This window comes from Thunnus albacares, chromosome 20 (genome assembly GCF_914725855.1).
Source record: "Thunnus albacares chromosome 20, fThuAlb1.1, whole genome shotgun sequence".
In the NCBI taxonomy this organism is placed as follows: Eukaryota; Metazoa; Chordata; class Actinopteri; order Scombriformes; family Scombridae; genus Thunnus; species Thunnus albacares.
Genome location: NC_058125.1, coordinates 17,562,448 through 17,586,057, shown reverse-complemented (window position 1 = coordinate 17,586,057; position 23,610 = coordinate 17,562,448). Strand labels below are relative to the sequence as shown.

Sequence of the window (23,610 nt, the reverse complement as noted above, 5' to 3'; positions counted from 1 at the left end):
ATCGGTGAGATGTGGCTTGTTTTAGGCTGAAACGATTATTGAATTTACTGATTAATTGGTCAGTAGAGAATTATAATCACTGATCATCATGTCATCCGTAAATTGAACACTTTTGGATTATCGGTCAGACTAATTAAGCAAACGTCACCTTGAGCTCTGACAACTTGTGACATGGAGTTGTCGTTATTTTTAAAAAATGTTTTTAGACCAATCAACGAATTGATGAAGAGAAAAGCTGATTAATCGCTAACGAAGAGAATCATTAGTAGCAGCCCTAGATCTGACAGAAACGTGGGAATATATCAGGGTTAAATGAATAAAGTTAAGAGGAATACATTCAGGATACCGATTTGAAGCGAATGCATTTTTTCCCTGCAGTATGTCCAACTCAGAATGGGATAGCTCAGTGCGTAGTAGTGAGTTTGCAGTTGAGGGAGAAAGAGAGTGTGTAGTGATGGTGAGGCCGGTGACCGGAGCAGAGAGTATGATGATAGGTTAGCCTAACCTGACCAGGCTCACTTAATAGGTGGACCAACTATTCTCATTTTAGTGACAATCTCAGCTGCTCCTAAACAGAAAACAGAGAAATGTTTGGCCGCTGAGTCTCTCCTGAGTTTTGCTCAGCACCGCTACACTGCATTAATTCCTCCAGTCATTGTAACTGTCAGTGAGTCTGGCACACATTTATCAGTAGAACCTACTCACTGTAATATTATCACATTTATATTTCATGTTTAACCTTGATCAATGTAAATGTGAATGACTAACAGTTATATAATAATAAAATAGCAAAGTTGGCCAAACTACCTTTGAACCAGACACTTGTACAACCTCCTCTACCGCCCAGTGTGCTTGACTCTTCAGCTGACAGTGCTGTCAGCAGCCTGGCAGGAGAAACGCTGCGTGATGCGCTTATATTTTATAGCTGGACTAATACCAGGACGCACGCATTTTACTTCTCTAACTGTGTGGAAATCTGAGGTTTTCACATCACAGATGTTGAAAACCAGCATTAGAGTCCAAGTGAAACTGAAGTTAGCGTGTCTTTAGCTTCTGTAATGTTTCATTTCTACCAGGACAAGTGACTTTTGTGTGCTTGGACAAGTGAAAGGTAAATTTAGTTCCTCAAAAAGTGAATGTCAAGCCCTGGTATATCATTACACAGAACAAGATACAGCAGCGGGTGGTGTATGTGTGTGAATGTGTGTTACATGCATTTATTCCACGACAGCTGCCTCCCTCCGTGAAAATTTACTCTTCCCAAATCACACACACACACACACACACACACACACACTGGCCTGGCAACAGTTTAGCAACAAGCAGAGGAAGCGAGAACACAGACGAAAGGAAATGAGAGGCATTAATTAATGGAGGAGTGAAATTAAGAGCACTTTGCCTCCCGTAGTTCCGACATGACCCCCAACACTCCACAAACCCCACCCCTACCCTCGGTGATAACATTTGTTGACATTTGATGCACTGTATGTGAGTATACGTCCTGCTCTTGTCTCTGCTCGCTACATGGCTCAGTTTTGAATCTCCGGCTGTTCTCAGTCAGGCGGCCAGCGGCTGCTGTAGACCAGGCGGCAGCACAGGAGCTTGCGGGAAACAATGGCAGCCCTGCTGAACACCCTGTTTTATTTCTGCCTATTCCCCCTGAATGAGCTGTTACAACACCGTTAAAACAAGAGAGCTGAGACAGCGTTTGTCACGGTGGGGGTGAAAGCTTATTTCCATGCAGTACGAATGTGTTTTTGATATTTATTCATTTCTGTGCTTTGTTGAAAGACCTGTGAGATTGGAACCATGCAGATGGAGTTAAAATCACTGAGATAAAAGGTAAACACATTTAAAGATGCAGTAGCTAAAACTCAAACAACAGTTTCTGCTGAATACTTTGCCTTTCCTTAGAGGGGACGTACCATGCTTTTGTGATTTTTCTGTTATTTTTATGCTGTTATATGTTGCTGTTAGATGGTCAAAGGTCCAAAACATGAGGTTAGCGTATGTGAAATGCCCCCTGCAAGTCAAAAGCCAGGGCTTCAGCCTGCTCTGAATGCTGCTTTTGCAATGTTACCTCTGCATCCTCCTCAGATTGTTTGCACGTGTCCACAAACGACCGTCAGTTCCATAACTTTTGTCACTAAGGTTGTTTCATGGGTTGTTGGCAACGTCCACTCGCGTATTTCTGATGGGATTCGGGCATGAACATGTATGGATGTATTTGAGAAGTCTCCATTTCGAGTAAAGAACAAGAAAAAGAAGTGAAATCCTAGTACTGCTGTTTGTTTACGTAGTCTGCTGGCCAATCAGAACAGAGTGGGTTCATCGAGAGAAAGGCCTTAAAGAGACAGGAGCTATAACAGCCTGTTTCAGACAGAGGCTGAACTCAGGGACTGCATAAAGGACCAGTATAAGATAAATAAGAAGTTTTTTGAACTATAAATCATGCAAAGATATTCCAGTAGAGCCCCAGAATATAAATATAGACCTGGAAATGTGCATGATACATCCCCTTTAAGGTGATAACATTGGTTGGGAGCGTTATTATTTAAGTTTTTCACTCTTTTCAACCACAATTTGAAAAAAATACAAAAAAGTATTGCTCACATAAAACAGTTTCCTTTTTTGGAAATATTATATTTCAACGTGTAGTTACGACCTGCATCACACTGAAATATATAGTCATTGAAATGCTGTTGAAACAATGATTACATGTAACCTGAATATCTGAAAGAAGCAGATTTAGATCAGTTTTAACCTTTTTTTTAACCTGCAAATTGTCAGTGAAACGAGTAAAAGGCCTAAAGAATATCACTCCCAACTGATGTTATCATCTCCAGTCATGCCAAAAATCTAACAGACCTGCCAGGTTAGTAATCGACTTACAATATCATTTGTTTATGATATTTATACAAGCTATTGCAGTTTATTAACTATGATTTCTAGATGTTTTATGTAACACAGTTAAAAAAATAATTGTACTGTATATTTAATAATCTAGATGATCATATGCAGCACATTGTTACTAGAGTATTGTATATTAGATACTATTCAAGAATCACAAGCATGCTGAAAGGAAAAGGTGCTGAGAGGATTGTCATAAATGCGTCACTTATCAGAACCGGGTGTGGAGGTATTATGCAGGTGCCAGACCCAGAGGTTCTGGTTGCGACTGGTTTGATGTACATGCTGTCAGTTTACCACAGGTGGATTGTTGCCTGTCACCTCCCTGCTTCCTCTGCCCGAATACATTATCTCCTCTCCATCAAAATCAGCAGAGTGAGAATCAATCTGTCACACAGGAAGAGACACACACACACACACACACACACACACACACACACACACACACACACAAATACATACTCTGGCTCCTAGCAAGACAGAGATAAAGAAAGAGAGAACAAGAGGGAAAGGGGAGATTTTGATAAATAGTGAGTGAAAATGATAAAAAAAAAAAAAAAAGGGATGAGAAAGAATGACAGTTGAGAGGAAAGGACGACAGAGAAAGGAGGGGCAGTGATTACTGGAAGACAGCTGAGGAATGATAACCGAGGTGAGGAAGAAATTTACGTGGAAAGCGAGATAAAGGAAGGAGAAGCAGATATATGTTGAGCAAACAGAGATACAGAGGTAGACATCAGCAGAAAAGAGAAGCTGTCAGAAGATGCTATCATACAGGGAGAGATCCAGGAGAATACAACACACCACAGACGATATGGTGAAATGTAACGGAGGAAGAGACGGTGAGAGGGAGATTGAAAGGGGAAGAGACTGAAAGGTCAGAGAGAGAAAGAGAAACCTAGTGGATGATTCATGGAGTTCAGCCTGTCTAACTTCTGCCTGAGGGTTCACAGCAGCCTGCCAGTCGCTCCTCTCCTCTGCTGCATCATTCTCTCACCTGCACACCCACTGCTGTCTATAATCTGTTAGCTACAAGTAACTACTGGTTAGATGAAGCAGGGAGAAGGTTACAGGTGTTAAGGTCTTTTCTGCGAGGCAAAGAGAGCCCTGCATGCCGCAAAACCTGCAGGAATCAATATTTTTTATATTAATCAGACGACTGTGATGTGAAAGGGGTTGCTCGTAGCGCTGCAATCACTCAACTCTGCATCTCCACTGAGCTTTTTAGCTCATTGTTCTGGTTTTATTGCACATTTACGATCAAGTCTGAGCCAACAGTGCACATTATCTGCCCAGCAACAACTGACAAAGGTAGCAACTAGCTGAAAGAGCCAGATATTTTTCTCAAGAGCGGGAGGAGACCAAAACAGAGCTAAAAGGAGAGTGAACATTCATCAGGTGGACTTAAACATGACTCCAAATGAGTGCTAATGTTGCTTTGGATGTTGGCAACCGTTGGATAACATGTTAGTCATAATAATATCGGTTCAGAGCTTTTTATGTCAGTTTGTTTAAATGTTTTTTTTTCTGCCCCCTAGTGGTCAGGAATCGAGTAGTGCAGCTTTAAATTTGTAAAGAAAGCAAAGTATCCTTCACAGCGTCCATCACTTATTCTCATCATGTAAAGATCAGTGGTGTTTTTGTCATGACTGTTACCTGATGAAGGTGTGAGGACTGAAACATTGTTGATATAGCGAGGACAAGTGATGGACAGTGTGCAGGATTCCTTGTTTTCTTCCCGAGTCAAGAGTTTTTGATCTTGCACACGAAATTGTGACCTGGAGATTTAAACTTAGCAGATCCGAGCTGCGGTTACGTCAAACGTCATCTTACACAAATCCACGTTGACCTAATGATATTCAAAGATATTCAATTTACAGTGATTTAAAACAAAGACGAGCTGCAATTCATGTTTCAATGTTTTGCATTTTTCCTTCATTAATTATTTAAAAACGTGTTCATTATCAAAATTGTTGATAATTAAATTTCTGTACTCTTTTCAGCACCACTATATTTATAGATGCTGTCAGGTGCTAAATGCAGGAGTTCTCTCACACGCTCTCATCAGTTTGCTGTAATGGTCTCGGTCATCACCACCCAGTCTTTACCAGCTGCCTCCATTAATATTCAACGTGCTGTCAGTTGCAGATGTGGCCCAGACAGCCGAGTCGCCACGCCTCACCTTTCCAGCCGTCATGTCACCCGTCTTGAACAGGGAGTGTGATAAGTGGGCATGGAAGGGACGTGATGGTGGTGATGGGTGAGGAGGAGGAGGAGGAGGAGGAGGAGGAGGAGGGGGGGGCGGCTGTCTGTCTGTCTGTCAGGAGAGAAAACATCTCCTCCGCCCTTTGCACCGCGAGTGCGAGGAGGATACGGGCGTTTGCGCCTCCGACCTCAACTCTCGGTGCAGATGCCAGCGGTGCCAAAAATAAAGTGCATTAAAACTGGCAGCCAAAGCCTGTTAAGTGATCACCATGACAACAGGCGGAAGGCACGGGGAGATGACACCTCCGCGCCGATCCTCCCCCTGCCCTGAGAGACTGCGCTGCTGGACTGCTCACTTTCTGTCAGCTGGGCTTTCTCCGCGTCTCTCCTGTCGTTTATGTGTGCTCTCTTTTCCTCCTTTCATCTTCCTCTTCTTCTTCTTCTCTGATAAGTCTCACGGGAGCTCTTTAGGCTAACAGGCAGTGTTTAGTGTGTTTTCATGCGTGCTCGTTTTACGTGTTAATTTCACTCTCCTCTGTCTCACGGTTTTTTCTCCCTCCCCCTCCCACCTGTTTGTCTTCCTGCTGTGTGTGCCTGTTTGTGCCACGGCCACACACACACACACAAAACTTTCTCAATCTTAAATCTCCTAATCTCAACTTTATCCCCCCCTAATCAGCCTCCTCTGCTGCTGTAATCCCACAGAGCACGTCCCACCTCTCCTCTCCTCTACTCTCCTTTTTCCCTTCCTCCACCCTGCTCCTTATCTCGATCCCGGAGTCTGACGTCATCGTAATCTTCAGGATAAGAGCACACAGATGCACACACCTGCATGCACACTCACACACGCACAGAATGAGGTCACACCTAAGCATCCAGATACAGATCTTAGCAGCAAACCAGAGGAGAGCAAGAAAATACCAGATAAGAAATTGATGTCATGACATCACACAGCAACATCCACAGGGGATCTTGCTGTTGTAGGTCTTGTCTGGAGTGACTTTTGGCCTGTTTTGTCAGCTTGGACAAATCCATAGCCGCTGACTGTGAGTGAGGATCATGACCTGTGCAGTGTTGGGGTGCTGGTACTCAACGGGGAACAGTTGCTTTCCTTCTAAGGTCTATCCATCCACTGGCTGGCTTCTGAGCCGCACGCCGCTCAGCAGCATGAATATTGATGCCTCTCACTTGTTAACATTGTATGAAGCAGAGCTCGTAATTGTCTGTCTTCTCAGCGCGACACGTCTTCTTCAGTGGGATGTGTGAGAAGGTCGGCCCGCCGGGGAGCTCGGCTCTCTTCACTTAAAGTGAGGAAAGCGGCGAGAGGGAATGAGAAAGAGACGAGCGGAGACAAAACCAGAATTGCGACACGCACTTTGTCAAGTGCGCTGAAGTGCGAATGTGAGTTGGTTGTGGGTTTGTTTCAGGCATGTAGCGTTCTCTCTGATGCTCTCCCCCCCTTCAATGATACATGGCTCTTTTGAGGCAGGGCAGCAGCAAAACTCATTTCTAAAGGTGTAGCGTGCAGTTTTTTTTTTTCTTCTTCTTCTTCTTCTATTCCACAGCTGCTGGTTCCACTCATATCATGAAAATGTAGGATCCTCTTCTTTGAACTGAGAAATGAGAAGAACTACAGCGCGTGTGCGTTAGAGTGCAGTTGTCATATGTACACACAAGGGAATATGTTCCTCTTGGTATGATAGAGTGCCTGTGTGAGTGCACCTGCATACAGCGTGTTGTATATTCTCGTCTGCCTGCATTCACGTATCTGTGTATGTGTAGATTTGTGTATGTGATCTAAGTGTTTGGGAGTCATGATACCGAAGAGGATTTCTGCGAGTGAAGCTGTGGTCTAATCCAGTCTTGAGTAGGTACATTGATTTATTGAGCAACGCTTGTTAGTTCGGAGAAGCCCTGCTTCCTACTATATCCTAATCAGCACATGTGCACACACAAGCGAACGCATGTGCACACACACGCGCTCGCACAGCAGGTAGTTATCATCTGAGTCTTTTATTATTCAAGTAAACAGCGTTGAATTGACTCCAGCTGGCAGGAGAGTGTCACACGGTGATTGTTAGACTAATAATTTGACTTCAGTATTGTCATTTTATTCTCTGTAAATTTGGTGTTTCTTCAGTACAACTTTGGCATATTTGTGTTTTCATTATGTATTTTATTTGTGTGTCATCTGTTTTTAATGCCCTTCATGATTATCTCTCTACTATTATCTCGACTTTACTGTGTCATGAATGCAGCAAGATAAAGATTATAAAACAATATATTTTATCAGTCAAAGTTAGAGGTGTCTAGCCATGCAGCTTGTTTTTGTTTTATGTGCCAGGGTTTTGAGATATCCACTTGTGTCGCAACTGCAGTACAACGAAAATCTGACATTTGACAAACTCAACAGGAGTGTGTCAGAATAATCCAAAGATATGTAAACAGTTTTCATAGGGACTATTTCTTCTGTCGAAAGTAGTTCTTTTTGTAATTTGGGTGATCCAACTTAAAGCTCAGTGATGACAAAGATCACAAGCAGCCTCTACGGGTGTCAAGGGTCTACAGTCGATGAAACAAATACCCTCTTGCCCCGAAATTAACCTTCCCTTCTCTCTCTCCACCTGTCTCTTCAGGTATTCGGCCCCAAATCATGAACGGGCCAATGCATCCGCGCCCCCTGGTGGCGCTGCTGGACGGGCGCGACTGCACCGTGGAGATGCCCATCCTTAAAGACTTGGCGACTGTCGCCTTCTGTGACGCTCAGTCAACACAGGAGATCCACGAGAAGGTAGAAAACACACACACACACATACACACAAGCTGACACACACACACACACACACAGTGCACTTCACTTTCACTCTGCTCAACATCAGAGCAGCAGAAAGTTGATGGAGAAATAGAGTCTGCCACTCAATCATGTCTGCGTCTCTCTTTTCCTATCACAGTGCTGATATGTGTAGTGTGTTATATTGGCCCCATACGCACTCGCCAGTTAAAATATAGTGGCTTCATTATGATTTAATATCACTTTGTGGCACAGAGTGTGATGCCTACATCAGTGCCATTGTTCTAATAGTGAGTCTTGTATGGCGGGGATGCAATGTAATTACATTGGCTTGTAGAGGCTCTTTATTGCTTTTTATGCAGCACCGTGGCTGCAAAACAATATATGGCCATGGAGATGGGTATCACCGAAGTGCTATCTCTCCATCTGCAGACGGAGTGAGGGCTGCTACATCTTTCCTCTCGCTGTTTTTATGAAAATGGGACATATTAAAAAAGAGGCATTTGCATAGAGATCAATTCAATCAAAGACCTTGGGCGGTGAGGAGAAGAGGGGGAGCGGGTAGCTTTTTGTTTGTTTTAACGCTGCCTTATCAGGAAAAACATGATTGTAATGTTCACCTCGCCAGCATATTCAGCAGTTCACCGTAATAACTTGCAGTCTAGATACCCAGAGGGGCGGTGTAGATTGAAAATGTCCAATCTCTTCTTTCTGCGGCGTGTATGCGGAGATGCAGTGCTGATAACTCAGAGAGTTTCAGTATGATGTTGTCAGGCCAGACACCAGCTGCCGCACTCGCCTCCATCCTCGCCAGACAACACAGAAAGTCATCGCAAAGGGTGGTCAAGGGTGGAATATGAAAGTGGCCTGAGGTTATGTCAGGTCCTCTACCCGGTAATCCCGTATTTCTCGGGTGATAGGGGCATGATGAAACACACAGGCGAATACTGATCAAGATCAAGTTACAGCACCACTTTAGGGAGACCAAATCCTGCACATAGCACCTGCGCTCCAACATCATCGTCCAAGGTCGACGATCCCTCGTCTCTCTCTCTCGCAGTCATCGTGTCTCATAGTCACATGCAGCTTGTAAAGGTTGGATGATAGCCCATGTGGCATAGAGACAAGATTGGCCTATCACATTTAACACTGCCTGACTGTTCATCCAATTGTGGCAGTAAGATCAGGGCTGCACCTAATGACCATTTACGTAAGCAATGTGTACAGCAATTATATAGTCTATAAAAATATCAGAAATTGATAACAATTACAAGATCAGAGAGATCAAGCTGACATCTTTAAATTAATTGTTTTGTCCAACTAACACTCCAAAATCCAAAAATATTCAATTTACAGTCATTTAAAAACAGCAAATTATCATTTCAAAAGCTGTAAGCAGAGAATGTTTTTGGCAGAAAAATGACTTAAACAACAAATCAAAGATATAGTTAACTAAGTGTTTCAGCACTGCAGTAGTTAAGATTACAGCTCCATATTGGCATGTAACATTGTTTTTTTTTTTTTATAATTTAAGCTTTAATTTGCCATGTCAGCCTCATTCTCACAAAGAATCTCATTTTTTAAAAACTGTCCTCCCTTTTACTTGCATCACTGCTTCATTGCTGAAGTGGATTCAAAAGGGTGCAATCAATAAAAGATCATATCTTTCTCTTGACAACATACTCCACAGTATTTTGTGGTGTCGCTCTGCAGTGTTTAATGCTTTTGCCGTGTTGCTTAATACTGACCGTGTCACCCTTCAAGAAGTGTTAAATAGTGCTAAGAAGCAACATTTTGACATCTTCCCTTGCCAGGTGGAGTCTGTTTTCAGTGTTACAACCAGCTCTCATTGCCACTACATCCACCCTGCTCTCTAGTGGGATGACCTCATAGCCATAAAATCCCTCCCCAGTAAGCCGCGGAGTCAAACACACGCACACACACACACATACAGACTGTAAAGTACGTCTATCACCAAATCAAAACTCCTTCGCCATAGTATACTCTCTCTCTCACGCTCAGCCCGGCCAAAAACGGGAGGCCTCGTCGCTGTATCAGAAAAGCTCAGGCATCATCACAAATGATAATGTTAAAACCAGCAAGGCTTTGGTTACAGTGGAGAAGGGAATATAGATTAGGTCAGAGTTTCCATTAAAATAAACTGCATTTAGAGTGGATTTCCCCTCAAAAAAAAAAAAAAAAAAAAAAAGCTTAATTGCCCATGCAAAAAAGACTCCCTCTCCAGTTCAAAAACAGCACTAGACCTTCAGGCTTGGCCCAGAGGAAGAAGAGGGTGTGTGCGCGCGCGCGTGTGTGCGTGTGCTTGTGTGTGAGCATTTTAACCTTGAACTAGTATCTTGAAGTCCTGGCCGGGACATGGCTCTAATAAAAGCAGTATGGAAATTCAGAGCTAATCTGCTAATCACAGTAAAGCTAATGCAGTTTGGCTGGAGGTGAATGCAGAGCTGTTATTTAGGTGCGGACAGGGGCTGTGGCTGATATGGAGGGAGAATACTTTAGATCACCATTAGACTGAATCACAGGCCAGGTCACCTTGTCCATTTCAAGTGACAGAGGAGTAGCGTTTTCACAGTGACGTCCTTGTGGTGAATTAATTCAGAATTTTTTTGACCCTGAGGCAAATGTTTTACTAACTTACATTTTGTTAGATATGCTTTTTACACCAAATCATGTTTGTTTGATCTCAAAAATGTATCAACAGATTTTTATGATATTTGGAAGGAAGCTAGTTCATGGCCAAAGAATAAGTCATTTGATTTTGATTGTAGTGGCTCTGGGTTCAACAGCGCCACCATGTGGTTATTTATGACACATTTTGACATATAATTCTTAAGCTGTCTAAACATTTTTTTTTATCTCTAGATTGGTTCAAGATAGATCTATCTGTATAATGTCTATTTCTAACTAAATGGATTGAACTAGTTGGATATGAGTTCAGTTTAAAACAGAATTATGTGTTGTTTGTGTTTGCGGGTACATTTTTGGGGAGAGCACTTAATTCCACATTTGGTTTGGAGAAACTGTTTCTATTTCTGCTTTGCTAATTTGTAGCCACAATGCATATTGTGGTGTCAAGATCAGGGCTGCAACTAATGATTATTTACGTAAGCAAATGATCTATCAGCATTTTTTGTTTTGGTGAATAGTATATAAAAATGTCAAAAAATGGTGATTATCACGAGATCTGAGAGCTCAAATTGACTTCTTTAAATAGCTTGTTTTTTCCATTCAATACTCCAAAACCCAAATATATCCAATGTGCGATGACATAAAAACACAGAGTACAAACATGCCTATCAAGTTGAGTAAATCTTATTTGAAAAGGCTCAAATCGAATAAGGAAAAACACATTATTAGGACAAAAACATGAGGAAAAATTGTGCAACAGAGGGATCCCTCTTCCATGATGGACAGATATGTAATAGCATTTGACCAGTGAATGGTGCTGAAAATAAGTCTAATAAACCCACCAGAAATTAAAGTTTAATATGTGAATTCCACAACTTCAGTCTATTCAACCGTAACAGATTTATTCTTCAGGAACACAAATGGTTGGCAGTCGAATAGAAATGGTGAATTGATGCCATTTCCCCCCCTAAGATACAGTCCTTAACAGTGTTATCAATCTATATTATTCTTGAATGAATTAAAAGAAATAAAACAAAACATGCAGTGGAAAGGCAGTCCCATTGGTCAATGAAAAATCCTGAAAAAAAACTGGCCCATGGTGGAACCTAATTGCTGACCCTGTCTTAAGGTTTATTCTGGGATCAGCGGCTGCTCTGACCTCTCTGTCCAATCAATTAGCTAGATCCTTTGTCCATAAACACCCACGGGGTCTGAGTATAATTTTGATGACCATGCAGAACTGCAGTTCCTACGAGACAATATAATGACTTGTTCCACTTCAGCGCAGGTCTGTAAAAGGACACTGTGTCACTGCTGTTGGTGACCATGTGATGTCTGTAGTTCCCCCTCACTGTGAAATCTTAAACGTTATCTTGAATGTCCAAAGTCATGCCAGACATGTGATTTTCATGGCTCCTCTGGAAGGAATGTGATCTTGTGATTGTCATGGGTTCTTATGAATTAAGATGGACTATATATAATAGCCATGTTGTGTGGACCTCATGAATGAATGGACTAAACAATGAAATGAGCAAAGACATAAATGAATGAATGAATGAAATACTGCCGTTAAGAGAAAAAAAAAAACACTTGTGTTTTATTTCATTCACAGATTATGAAGTTATCACTCAAAATGTAATGAACGTGTGTGTCTGCAGGTGCTCAACGAGGCAGTGGGAGCTATGATGTACCACACCATCACTTTAACCAGAGAGGACCTGGAAAAGTTCAAAGCTCTACGCATCATCATCCGCATCGGCAGCGGCTATGACAACATCGACATCAAGGCTGCTGGAGAGCTTGGTATGAACTCTCTCATCAGCTCCTGCTGAAATATAACGATTTTTAAATCATATCCTGCGATGTATATGTCTGTAGTGCTGTTGTGTATAAGAAAGAATATAGAGTACAAACATGCTTATCATATGTGAGTCACATATGGATGAAATTTATATTGTGTGTGCGTTTTCCATTTTGTTTCTTCATTTCAGAGAACGGCTGAGATCTTAGTAGACTCGCGGTGCTTTGAAGTTTACCTCATCCCATGTTGTATTGATTTCTTCAAGGGAAGAGTGTGGATTGGCATCTGCTTTTTCGCTTGTTTGATTGTTTGTCTATTAATCACATGCGATACCTCGGGCGCCGCCAATGAGATTTGGGTGAAACTTGAGGGGATGATTCATCACGCCACTCTGTTGTGGTATGTCTAAAAAGTGCAGAGGGGGGCGCTGCGTTTAGAGGTCAAACAAGATCACACACTTGATAGTGATTTTGCCTAAAGGGGGGCTTCTTGTTTACCGTTTCCTCGTTGTTGTTTTTTTTTCTTTTTTGCGGTATAGATTTTCACAACGGTATCAAAGACTGAATTAAAGAGTCAGATGAATGGTGGGCATCCCACTGTGAGCCAGAATGTTCAAAGAGACAGAAAAAGAAAGACACACACAGAGAGTAGAGTTCCAGTCTTGCCTCTGAACCACCACCTAAGCTTATATCAGCAGGCTGGTGGCTCAAACAGCCCTTACAGTTGACAAAGCTGCCATTTCCCTGCCAATATGAGATACTGTGTCTAACTGCCACCCACTCACCGACGGCGCTCTGCCTCGCAACGCAGGAGTCAAAAGCTATCGTGCCTGGAGAAGGTGGTGCTGATATGACGGCTGTTCTCTGGGAGAAGAAAAGGGGCCATTGATTGAGCAGGCTCTGGCTATTTTTTGCTGTCCAGAGACGGCTGTGCTGTTACTGCGAGATACAGAGTGGGATGAGGACATTAGAGGAGAGCGAGGGCAGGCAGAAGTGTTTAAGTGTTACCAAAAAAAAAAATATTCTTGTGTTGTTGGATGATAGGCAAGGTAATACCATGAGGTCAGGGGATTGAATTCCCCTGAAGGCGACAAAATTATGAGCACGCTGCTGCAGGAGATGTTGACAGGAGGTTTCATTATGTATGTGCTTGTAAGTGCAGATAGATTATATAGACTATATTGTCTATCAGCTTTCAGTGGCTTTGTATCATGATTACATTGTGATATTGTTTTATAAAATGCAGATGTCTAAATTAGTCATTTTAGGCTAATTGTAATTAAAAACTAACAAAATTAGTTATGACAGCTTTTGTTTATATTCATTGCAAGTTTTGTCTGATGTAATGCTCAACAGTGGATCACAGTTCCCTACATTGAACATCAGTTTTATGATGTCACATGTAATTTTTGCATAAATTTGCCATGTTGTGATATACTGTATCAGTATCAAGGCTGGACAATAAACAGAATTGATCAAATTATGAATGTTATGAATCTGTTACTGATATAACCTGATGTAACCCGAAGTAATCAGAAGTTCAATCAACCAATCAGCCAACCGCCCAGTATTAATTGGTCATACTGTATTTAAACAGGTTAAACATATCATAAGTGAGCCATGCATGCAGTGATGTTAAAATAAGTAATTAGTGTTACATTTTTCACTATCAAGGTAAATCAGATAGTAAATCTTAGGTCATATATTGTCAAGCTCTAATTGATTTCAGAAGAACGGTCTTATTAAAATCACGATATTGATTTCTTTGCCCTTTTGTCTCCGTCTCTCCAGGCATCGCTGTGTGTAACATTCCCTCGGCAGCTGTGGAGGAAACAGCGGACTCCACCTTGTGCCACATCCTCAACCTCTACCGGCGAAACACCTGGCTTTACCAGGCTCTCCGGGAGGGCACGCGGGTCCAGAGCGTGGAGCAGATCCGTGAAGTGGCGTCCGGCGCCGCCCGCATCCGCGGTGAAACCCTGGGACTCATCGGTTTCGGTGAATATTAGCTACGCAGTTATCTACTGCTGTTTGTTTTTAGTTCCCATCTCCGACTGGATTTTACTATTCCTCTTATTTTTATCGTGTTTTTTTTGTTTGTTTGTTTTTTTGCTACCTTTCCTCGCTCTCCCGTCTGCGTTTTCATATCCTTTTGCTGCTCATTGTGCCTTCTGTTTCCCTTCCCTGATAAGGTTATTTTTCTCCCTCTGCCCGTCCCACAGATTATCTCAAGGTTGTCTGTTTCGCCTCCCTCCAGGCTGGCTTCCTTTTCTCTGCCACACTGTTCTCTCATCCCCAACCGCTCTAATGCTCGCCATTATATCTCCATTATTCTCTCTCTTCTTTTTCCGACTCTCCTTCTCTGTCACTGTGGTCCCTCGCCGTCTTGCCCTGCCATAATCGGGCCCCTCATGGTAGACTGGATTCTGCCTGTTTGTGTGTTACAGTGTGTTTCCCTCTCTGCACCTGTTTTACTGCTGATTGTGTGTGTTTGTGCGTCATTCTGCCCTGTCTCAACATCACTGAGCTGACAGATGCTCTGTCTTCTCACAAGCCTTTCCAGAGTGCCACCTTATCTCTGTGTCCACATACACTCCCCACACACACACACACACACACACACATAAACACAACCTCCTCCCTCCCGCAGGTCCCAGACAGCTGCCTAGACTTACTGTGCCCAAACAGCAGGTCCTGGCAGCGAGAATGCCCCCCCCTCAATCTCTCTCTTTCTCACCCAATCCTCCCACCTCCAGCCTTCGTCTCTCGGTCTTTCTGGCTCAGGCCGTCTTCAAAACAAAACAATGTCCATTGTCAGCGGGAGGTTGGGGAGAGCGAGGGCCTCCTGGTGTTTGTTTGTAGAACTCTGCACATACAGCCAGCTGCACAACTCTGCAGGCTGCAAACACACAGAATGAAAAAAAACCTCTGGCTCTGGGGCAACAATACACTCAGAAGGGAGAACTTCAAGCACCAGCCATGCCAGCCTTTTGGGGCCTCTACTCTCTTAAAATCAGTGTTGGGCTCATTTAAACATTAATTCATCATTTTTTATTTTAGATGTAATAGTATTGATTTAGTTATCACTCCCTGGATTAGTTTTACACCCCAAAAATGGGACCATCAATCACTCTTAGCTTCAGAAAGAAGGATAAATTGAATCTCTCTCCAGCGTGAATGATCTTAAATAATCTACAGTACTCTTGTCAGAGCTTTACTTGATTTGGTCAAATTGATTTGGGATTTTGGGAATAATTTTACCCTGGACAAGTCATCTTCTCTGTCTTCGTTATTTGTCAGCTTAAAGGATGATTCCTACTCATGATGAAAACCAGTTAAAGCTGCTATAATTAATATCTTTTTATTAACAAAGGATCAAATGACTATGTGTAACATGAAAGTGGCGGCGCGTGGAGATGAACCCACAGATAGTCGTCGTCCGCCTCTGTAGTTCCCCTCAGCTCTACAGAGCCTTTTAGTGTCTTTCAGCTCATTGTTTTGATTTTCCCGCCCACAACTTAACTGTTTTGACTCAGTCTCACCGCTCTCATTAGCGTTATTTCCAGACGCAGCAGGCAGCTGTTTTCAGTGAAAAAGCTCTGAAAAACGACTGCAATAAACAGCAGACAAATTTTGCAACTGGCTGGTGAACATAGTGGAGCATTTAGCTGCTTAACAGCCAGATATTTTCCTCAGGAGATGGAGACTTAAACAGAGCTAATGGAAGAGTGAATAATTTACTTATATTCATCAGCAGACCAGAAACACTACTGGAAGTGTAGATAAGCAACTCTCTAGTAGCCAAAAGAACAGTCAGGGAGTCAGTTGGATTATTATTTAGAAATGATATAACAATGTAATAGCAGATATAATGACTCACCGTATTTACTTTTTATTGTTATATTTGTTTTAAATGCAATATATCTTTATATGCAATGCAAACATATCACCCAGCTCTGGTAGTTTGATAGCGAGGCACCACACAGACACATAATCCAATTAAACAGAACAGGATTTTAGCCAACTATCTATTGACTGGCTGCTGTACACATTAACGCTGGATTGACGGTTTCACGAAAACATTCTTTAAAAAAAAAAAAGAGAGAGAGAGAGAGAGACTCTGCATTCTTTCCTTCATGTCAGCCTTGACCATTCACCACCACATCTGCCACAGCACAGCCGGTATGGAAAGAGTTTTTTTTTTTTCTCACAAATCTCTGTTCTGGCCTCGCAAGTTAGTGCAGTCCTCGCCCTTTGACTGTAGATAAATGAGCTACACAAAGCAAAAATCTGTTACCGAGAGTGGGCTGCAAAAGACTGAAACACTCAGATCAACCTGAGTGTGTGTGTGTGTGTGTGTGTGTGTGTGTGTGTGTGTGTGTGTGTGTGTGTGTGTGTGTGTGTGTGTGTGTTAGACCCTCTGGTTACAGTATATGCTGTCTGTTAGTGGAATTGATCGGTGTGAGAAGGGAGGGTGAAAGAAAAGGAGACAGAAACTGGTTTTGACTCTTGTGTAACACCATATTTAAAGAGAAATCCACACAAAACCTCTTACCAGTGTTTCCAGTGCAGCTACAGTCAAATTAGGAATTAATAGAGATATTTTCAGATGCCTAGAAACATCAACTGTAAATATTTGATTTTATTCTCAGTCCCTCAAAATCAAAGTGATACCGCTCCTCTTTAAACTCACCACTTTACACCAATTTTCCAACAATCACACGGGCAGAAAATCGTTGCAGAAGTGGCAGAGATGCCAATTTCGACTCCACCCCCCCCCCCCCCCATCCCGGCAGCTTCAGTAAATCAGATTTCACCGCAGCCACAAGGCGACCTGGTGTGTTTCAAACCAACTGGAAAAACTCATTCCCCTGCTGCTGCTGCTGCTGCTGCTGCTGTCGGTATCGCTTCTTCCAACCTGCACTTCTAACCAGCATCTGAATGCAACAAGTTCATGCCTGTGCTCTTTGTGCTATCAAAAGGTATTCTGGGGGAATCACATAACAGCACAGGACTGATTTGAGGAACAATACATACACCAAAAAAGTAAAATCACTCGATCACTTTGGGTATGTTGATTTCTAATTGAATCAAAGAATATTGGATACAGATTAATTGCTGATGGAAAATAATCTTTTGTTGCAGCTGTGTGATTACTGAAAATCATTTCTCACACTGAAGAGTATTCACCATGACCAGCCTAACTAAGTATTACAAGGCTTTTGTCACTGAGTCTTTACACTGCTGTCTCTATTGGCCGTGATTGAAGAAGGGGAAAAAAAAAAAAGAGAGATAGATTCTCCTCGGCTGTGGAGCCTAAGAGCAGGGCATAATGCTCCGTCACAAAGAGAGGACCTTGAGAGTGTTAAGAACCTTATCAATTCTTTTCACCAGCAACAACATCCCAACTCTCTCATCACTCTCTCGGCCGCTGCCGAGAAGGAACGGGCATCTCCAACAACAGAGCAGCGACTCAAAGCCTATACAACAAACGGCAGCGAGAGAGAGAGAGAGAGGCTCATACACCTCAGATTCAGTTTCTGACTCACTCTCGCACAGCCTCAAGTAGAACCTAGTTTACCTCACATTGTCCTCTGCTAAGTTCTCCAACATGAAACCCACCACTCATCCTTCATTTATCAGTTTCTTTCTGTCAACAACAAAGCCACACTAGCTAATTGCTAATCATCTCTGCTCCTGTGTTTGACCGGACATCTTCCGCCTCTGTCTCCTCAGGTCGTTCGGGCCAGGCGGTGGCGGTGCGGGCCAAGGTTTTCGGCTTCAACGTCATCTTCTACGACCCCTACCTGCAGGACGGCCTGGAGCGCTCGCTGGGCGTCCAGCGCGTCTACACCCTGCAGGACCTGCTCTACCAGAGCGACTGCGTCTCCCTGCACTGCAACCTGAACGAACACAACCACCACCTCATCAACGACTTCACCATCAAACAGGTACACTCAGTTAAACACAAGCACGCGCACAAACACACACACGCACAGCAGACACGTCATCCCGACAGAGCCGAACATCCCAATGAGCAGCTGTGACCTGACCTGGGCTTAATGCAGTGCTATCTAGCAGGTAGACAAGCAGAGCTGCTGGTGTATTATTACTCTGTCAGCCTGGAGGTTGTCCTAAAGAGCATTACAGTCGGTAGAAAGGAGGGGGGGGAAAAGAGTGGAGAGGAAACAGCAGCAGCCTTCCTGCCTGCATATTCCCTGCTCTTTATCTTAAGCTCCACCAAAGCTGGACACAAATTCATTCTTTTGCTCTGTCAAATGCAATTAGCGCCAGCCCACGGCTACAGCAAATATATCGACTAGGCCGCACAGCAGGGGGCTGAGAGTACTGCAAGGGGGAAAACGCTGTTCTCTGAGTCAATAACTGCACTCCGAGGCGCTTCCTGGGGTGACACCTGCAGGGAAGCGGCGGAACTGCACCGGCTGCAGACGCATCTCCTCTCTGTCAATATCTCCCCATGTCGCCACTCTCTTGTTCATGTGGCTCATGTGCCTCCTCTGTCCGCGCTCCATTTGCAGAGTAATGCGAAGAGACAAACAGAAAAAGTGGGCGCAGGGTAATAGCCTAACCTAGTTAACTCTGTGTCTTTTTACAAAGCTTAAGATTCTGAGCTGCCTCTTAAGTGCCGCTGTGAAAGAACACTTTCGTCTCTTTCCTCACCAAAAAATCTTGGCAGTCGCTTTCAGCTTCTAAAGTGAAAACGTGTGTGCACATGTTTGTGTGTTTCTGTGTGTGTCAAATCATCCAAGGCCTAATAAAAGACTGCCTGCCAGCGTAAAGGCTTTTCATGCCCCTGGATTTCAGCTTTTGTCAAGATTAAGGGATTACTTTCTTCTGAGCATATTCATTTGCTTTTTTTTTTCCTCTTCCTCCCTCTTACACTTTTGTTGTGCGTTTTTTTTTTTTTTTTTTCTCCACAAGCAGCAAGGGGTGGTGCTGCCTCATCATTCAGCTCATCCCTCATCCTTCATTTCATCTCTCAGTTTTGGATAAAGACTGTTCTCTATCCCACATCTGACAGTATTTTTCCCAGGTGCTGTCTGTCTCCCAGATCTCTCAGGTGTCAGGCGCAACAAAGGTGTCACCAATTTTTTTTTTTCTTAATTTTTAAGACCCTTAAATGTAGACATTCAATCCAGATTTATGTTCCCGCTTTAGATCAAACAGATGCCAGGCTGACGGACACATAAAAACACAGACATCTGTTCTTTTATCCGTAAAAAATTCTGGCTAAATCTCTGTTTTTCTGTGTTGATTTGTTTGTATCGTGTGTCTCAGATGCGTCAGGGTGCGTTCCTGGTCAATACCGCGCGGGGAGGCCTGGTGGATGAGAAGGCCCTGGCCCAGGCGTTGAAGGAGGGCAGGATACGTGGAGCCGCCTTGGACGTCCATGAGACGGAGCCCTTCACGTAAGTGCACACACACACACACACACACACACAGACACACAATTCTTCTGAACAGGAAGAAAAAACAGACAGATAAACGCTCCACTTAGAGAGACAGATACAGACAGGGAAATAGATGGGTGTGCAAGAAAGGAAAGAAACAAATCACGCACAAAGAAAGAGAGACAGAAAACCTTAAACAGCTAAAGAGAAAGACAGGCAGGCAGAAACAATGGCAGACATATGACGAGTTAAAGACACCTCATGCTCTTCTAAGAGGCTCCTTCAGAGCCCCGCAAGTAATGGAATTCAGGAGGAGAGCTTAATTTATTCCTGTCAGAGGAAATAAAATACTGTTAAAGAAGCTGCTGGATGGTGAATGTGGTGAGGTTCAACAGAGAGTCTATCCTCTCCTTTTTTTAGCCGTTCAGCTCTATTGAGAATCAGTCACACATGTTTCAACACCGCAACTTTCTTTAAAATGTGACCTTAACTGATTCATTTGTACACTACAACCTTGTAGAAATGACTCCATTCTATCTTTTTTATTTGAAATCTAAGAAAAACTTTCAACTCTACACTGTAGTTTGTTGTTGTTTATAATTTTACCAAGATGACTGTAGATCATCTTTGTGTCTTGTAATTAACAAAGTAATGATTCTGTTTGTTCTAACATCAATCAACAAGCTACAATGGAAATTCTACTAAACGCTACTAAAAACATTTAGTCAATATTTATCTAATTTATGTGGTGATGATCTACGATTTGTGGCAAATTCAACCCGTTTCTGTAGAGTTTTGACAAATCAATTTATTGATTAATGATGCATTAGTTATTTCCTAATAGATGAGTACGCATGATAACTGATAAAGAAAAGAAAAACAATTTTACAACAATATTACATGTGACACGTCTATATTTTTTTTTTGTCAGATTTGTTTCTCCAATCCTGATCTTGTGATAAATTATAATTTATTTCAATAATCAAAAACTTAACACAATGGTGCAGTCTAATTCAAAAAATCCAAATGCTGCAGACCATAATTGTGGCAATGACATCCTGATGGTGGCACTGCAGTATCTACATTTAGAAAAATGAAATAATAATAATAATAAAAAAAAAGATTAAACCGTTTTCACATTTAATTCTGAACAAATCCCCCAAATCTTGGCATGTTTTCCTTCCTCATATTGCTGCTCCATCACTGTATTGTAGCTTTGAGCTACAATAACTCCGCTTCAGTTTCCGCTCCTGCTCTCACCAGAGGGCAAACAGCCTGACACGCCTCCTAGTTTTCCACCTTTCTAAGAACCATGTTTCCCATCTCAGAGGGTAACGGGTGTTGATGTGTTGTTCACGCATCAGGGGCAGTTAGGGAGTTTGGAGGCCACTTGTTTCTGGCCGGCTGCTCAGCTGACTGGCTGCTTGAGAAGACTGAAACTCTGCCCGATAGAGCTGGCTGCACCGCATTAATGCTCCACTGACCCAATATGTCAGCAAGGGAGTGTTTCATAACTTTGGCCCTGCATCCCACGCGACACGACACTGATTCAGGGCGCCGTCGAGGCGTTACACACATACACACAGTCAGGCGAGGTGTTACGAGGATAGACGAAGAGGAGGAGGAGGAGGGGGGAGATTTGTTTTTCAGTGTCACATGAAAGGAGGAGATGAGAGAAAGGAAGCTGTGGAGAAAGAGGAGAAAAATGGTGGCATTTGTGAATAACAGGATTTGACATTTTCTCCCTGTAGCCGTATTTCCAGACAATTGTCATGCAGATTAAACACAAACATTTTAAGTTTTTGCAAAAACTAGAACATTAATGAGCTGCTTTACTGTCCCTAAAAAACACAAGAAAAGTAGGAGTTTTAATGTCTGCCCTATTAGATACTTTCACCTAAAACTAAATAGAAAAAAAAAAGAAATTCCCTGGGTAATATTTTAATGCATCAACTTTTGGCCACTCATCAAATATAAGATGTGACAGCAAGTGTTGCTGGGAGGTTTTAGTTACTACATTTCTGAATATTCCTTGTCAGTATTCAGCTGTTGTCTGTGCTAAACCAGTGTAATGTCTTTGAAAAGCAGACTTTGATTGCTTTTCATTACACAATATCTTTGTGATAGTTTACACATCCTGTGAGTTTAAAACTTTTAAAAGCCTGTTTATGATTTTCTAATAGTCTAATGCTTTTTTTTGCCTTCTCACAGCCTCTTTTATGAAATATATTTTTGTAATTTTGTCTTTCTTTCTGTTTTTCCCCTCCTGTGTGTGTGTGTGTGTGTGTGTGTGTGTGTGTGTGTGTGTGTGTGTGTGTGTGTGTAGTTTTGCTCAGGGCCCACTGAAAGACGCTCCCAACTTGATCTGCACACCACACACAGCCTGGTACAGTGAGCAGGCCTCTCTGGAGATGAGGGAGGCAGCCGCCACCGAGATCCGAAGAGCCATCACCGGTACGTAGTCACGTAAACACATTTTAAAACCCGTTCTTGTTACAGCTCCTGACAAACACAACATTAAATTCTCCTTTTTTTTTTTTTTTTTTTTACCAAGGCCCTCACGCCACCCCACAGTCTACTATGTGACCTGTTGCACGTCTTTCTTTCCCAGATGTCACATTTCCACATCAATAGGCCCTGGGCAGCCTTTATTAAATCTGGGCCTCTTAATAGATGTCATCATTAGCTTCCTGATGCACAGCAGAGCAGAGCCTGAGGGCTGGCCTCCCAGAAAACATCCAGATTGTTAAATGGTCTTAATTTGCATTTGTGTATCCAGGCCTGATATGTTTGTCAGTCTGAACTCATTAACACTTTGGCGTCGTCTGGCCGCTCATCCCCCTGTAACAAGTTATGGCCTTTTAGCGTGTGTGATTTATGCTGGTGTGATCTGCTGCTTTTTAACTCTGTGTGTGTGTGTGTGTGTGTGTGTGTGTGTGTTGGGGTTCTGCTCATATGACAGGCCGTATCCCTGACAGCCTAAGAAACTGCGTCAACAAGGAGTTCTTTGTCACCACGGCACCGTGGGCAGTTATGGATCAACCAGGCGTTCACCCTGAGCTCAACGGCGCTGCCTACAGGTAGGGACTGAACATGCAGACTGCTCATGATTAAAGCTGGAGTGTTTTTTTTTTTTTTTTTAGGATTTTCATCAGTAGTAAATTAACTGATTATTTATAACCCTGTGAGCTGCTTGTTTTAATGTATTTCTTTGGAAACAAAGGTTAGCAAGTCATAAACTGGACGAAATGAGAGATCTGTTTGGTGGATTATTTATAGGATTAGTTTTTATTGCAATTATTTTTCCATCTTACTATGTTAATTCAGTTTTCCTTGATCTGCTCTTCTACATTGATTGTTTTAAAATGTATATTTTATTAACCTGGCAACAGTAAATGCATCCATGAACTCAGCACTCTGCTATAGATCCTGATGCCCCTGCCCACTCACTAACTGTCCTCTGTAGTAATAGAAAGGTAACTCTCTGTCCACTATGTCCCACTGTGGGCCCTTTCCTGATCTCAGCATGTCCACCTCCATGTGCTTCTCTCACGCAGCCAGCTGAACCAAACTCTTCCGGCCGTAACGACCGGCATCCCCCAAGACAAAATTAATGCCTAGATCAGGAGCAGGTAAATACGACCATCCGGGCCGACAGCCTTCTGTCTGGAGGTCCCGGATAGAGACCCCTCTCACCTGAGCTCACCTGATGTGTGTCCCCCTCTATAATCATCCCAGTACTCACCTGTTTGACTGAGCACAGAGTAGAGATGGATGGCAGCGAATGTTGGGTTTTTTCAGTATCCCAGTAAGCATGAGATGAAGCCATTCAGATGCAGTTTC

The 23,610-nt window shown here is 42.8% G+C and overlaps 1 protein-coding gene across 9 annotated transcripts in view; it reads left to right on the top strand.

Moving 5' to 3' along the window:
- Positions 1-23,610, top strand: part of LOC122971944 (C-terminal-binding protein 2) — a 106,994-nt gene that overhangs the window by 80,545 nt on the left and 2,839 nt on the right. For 7 of the 9 annotated variants that reach the window (XM_044338710.1, XM_044338707.1, XM_044338708.1 and 4 more), the window contains 7 exons: positions 7,752-7,906; positions 12,214-12,358; positions 14,147-14,353; positions 18,092-18,306; positions 19,655-19,785; positions 22,094-22,221; positions 22,730-22,847. In XM_044338710.1, coding sequence (XP_044194645.1) covers positions 7,752-7,906; positions 12,214-12,358; positions 14,147-14,353; positions 18,092-18,306; positions 19,655-19,785; positions 22,094-22,221; positions 22,730-22,847 — 1,099 coding nt within the window. Of the gene's footprint in view, positions 1-7,751; positions 7,907-12,213; positions 12,359-14,146; positions 14,354-18,091; positions 18,307-19,654; positions 19,786-22,093; positions 22,222-22,729; positions 22,848-23,324; positions 23,400-23,610 lie in introns of all 9 variants that reach the window. The other 2 variants (XM_044338713.1, XM_044338706.1) reach the window with 1 other exon arrangement.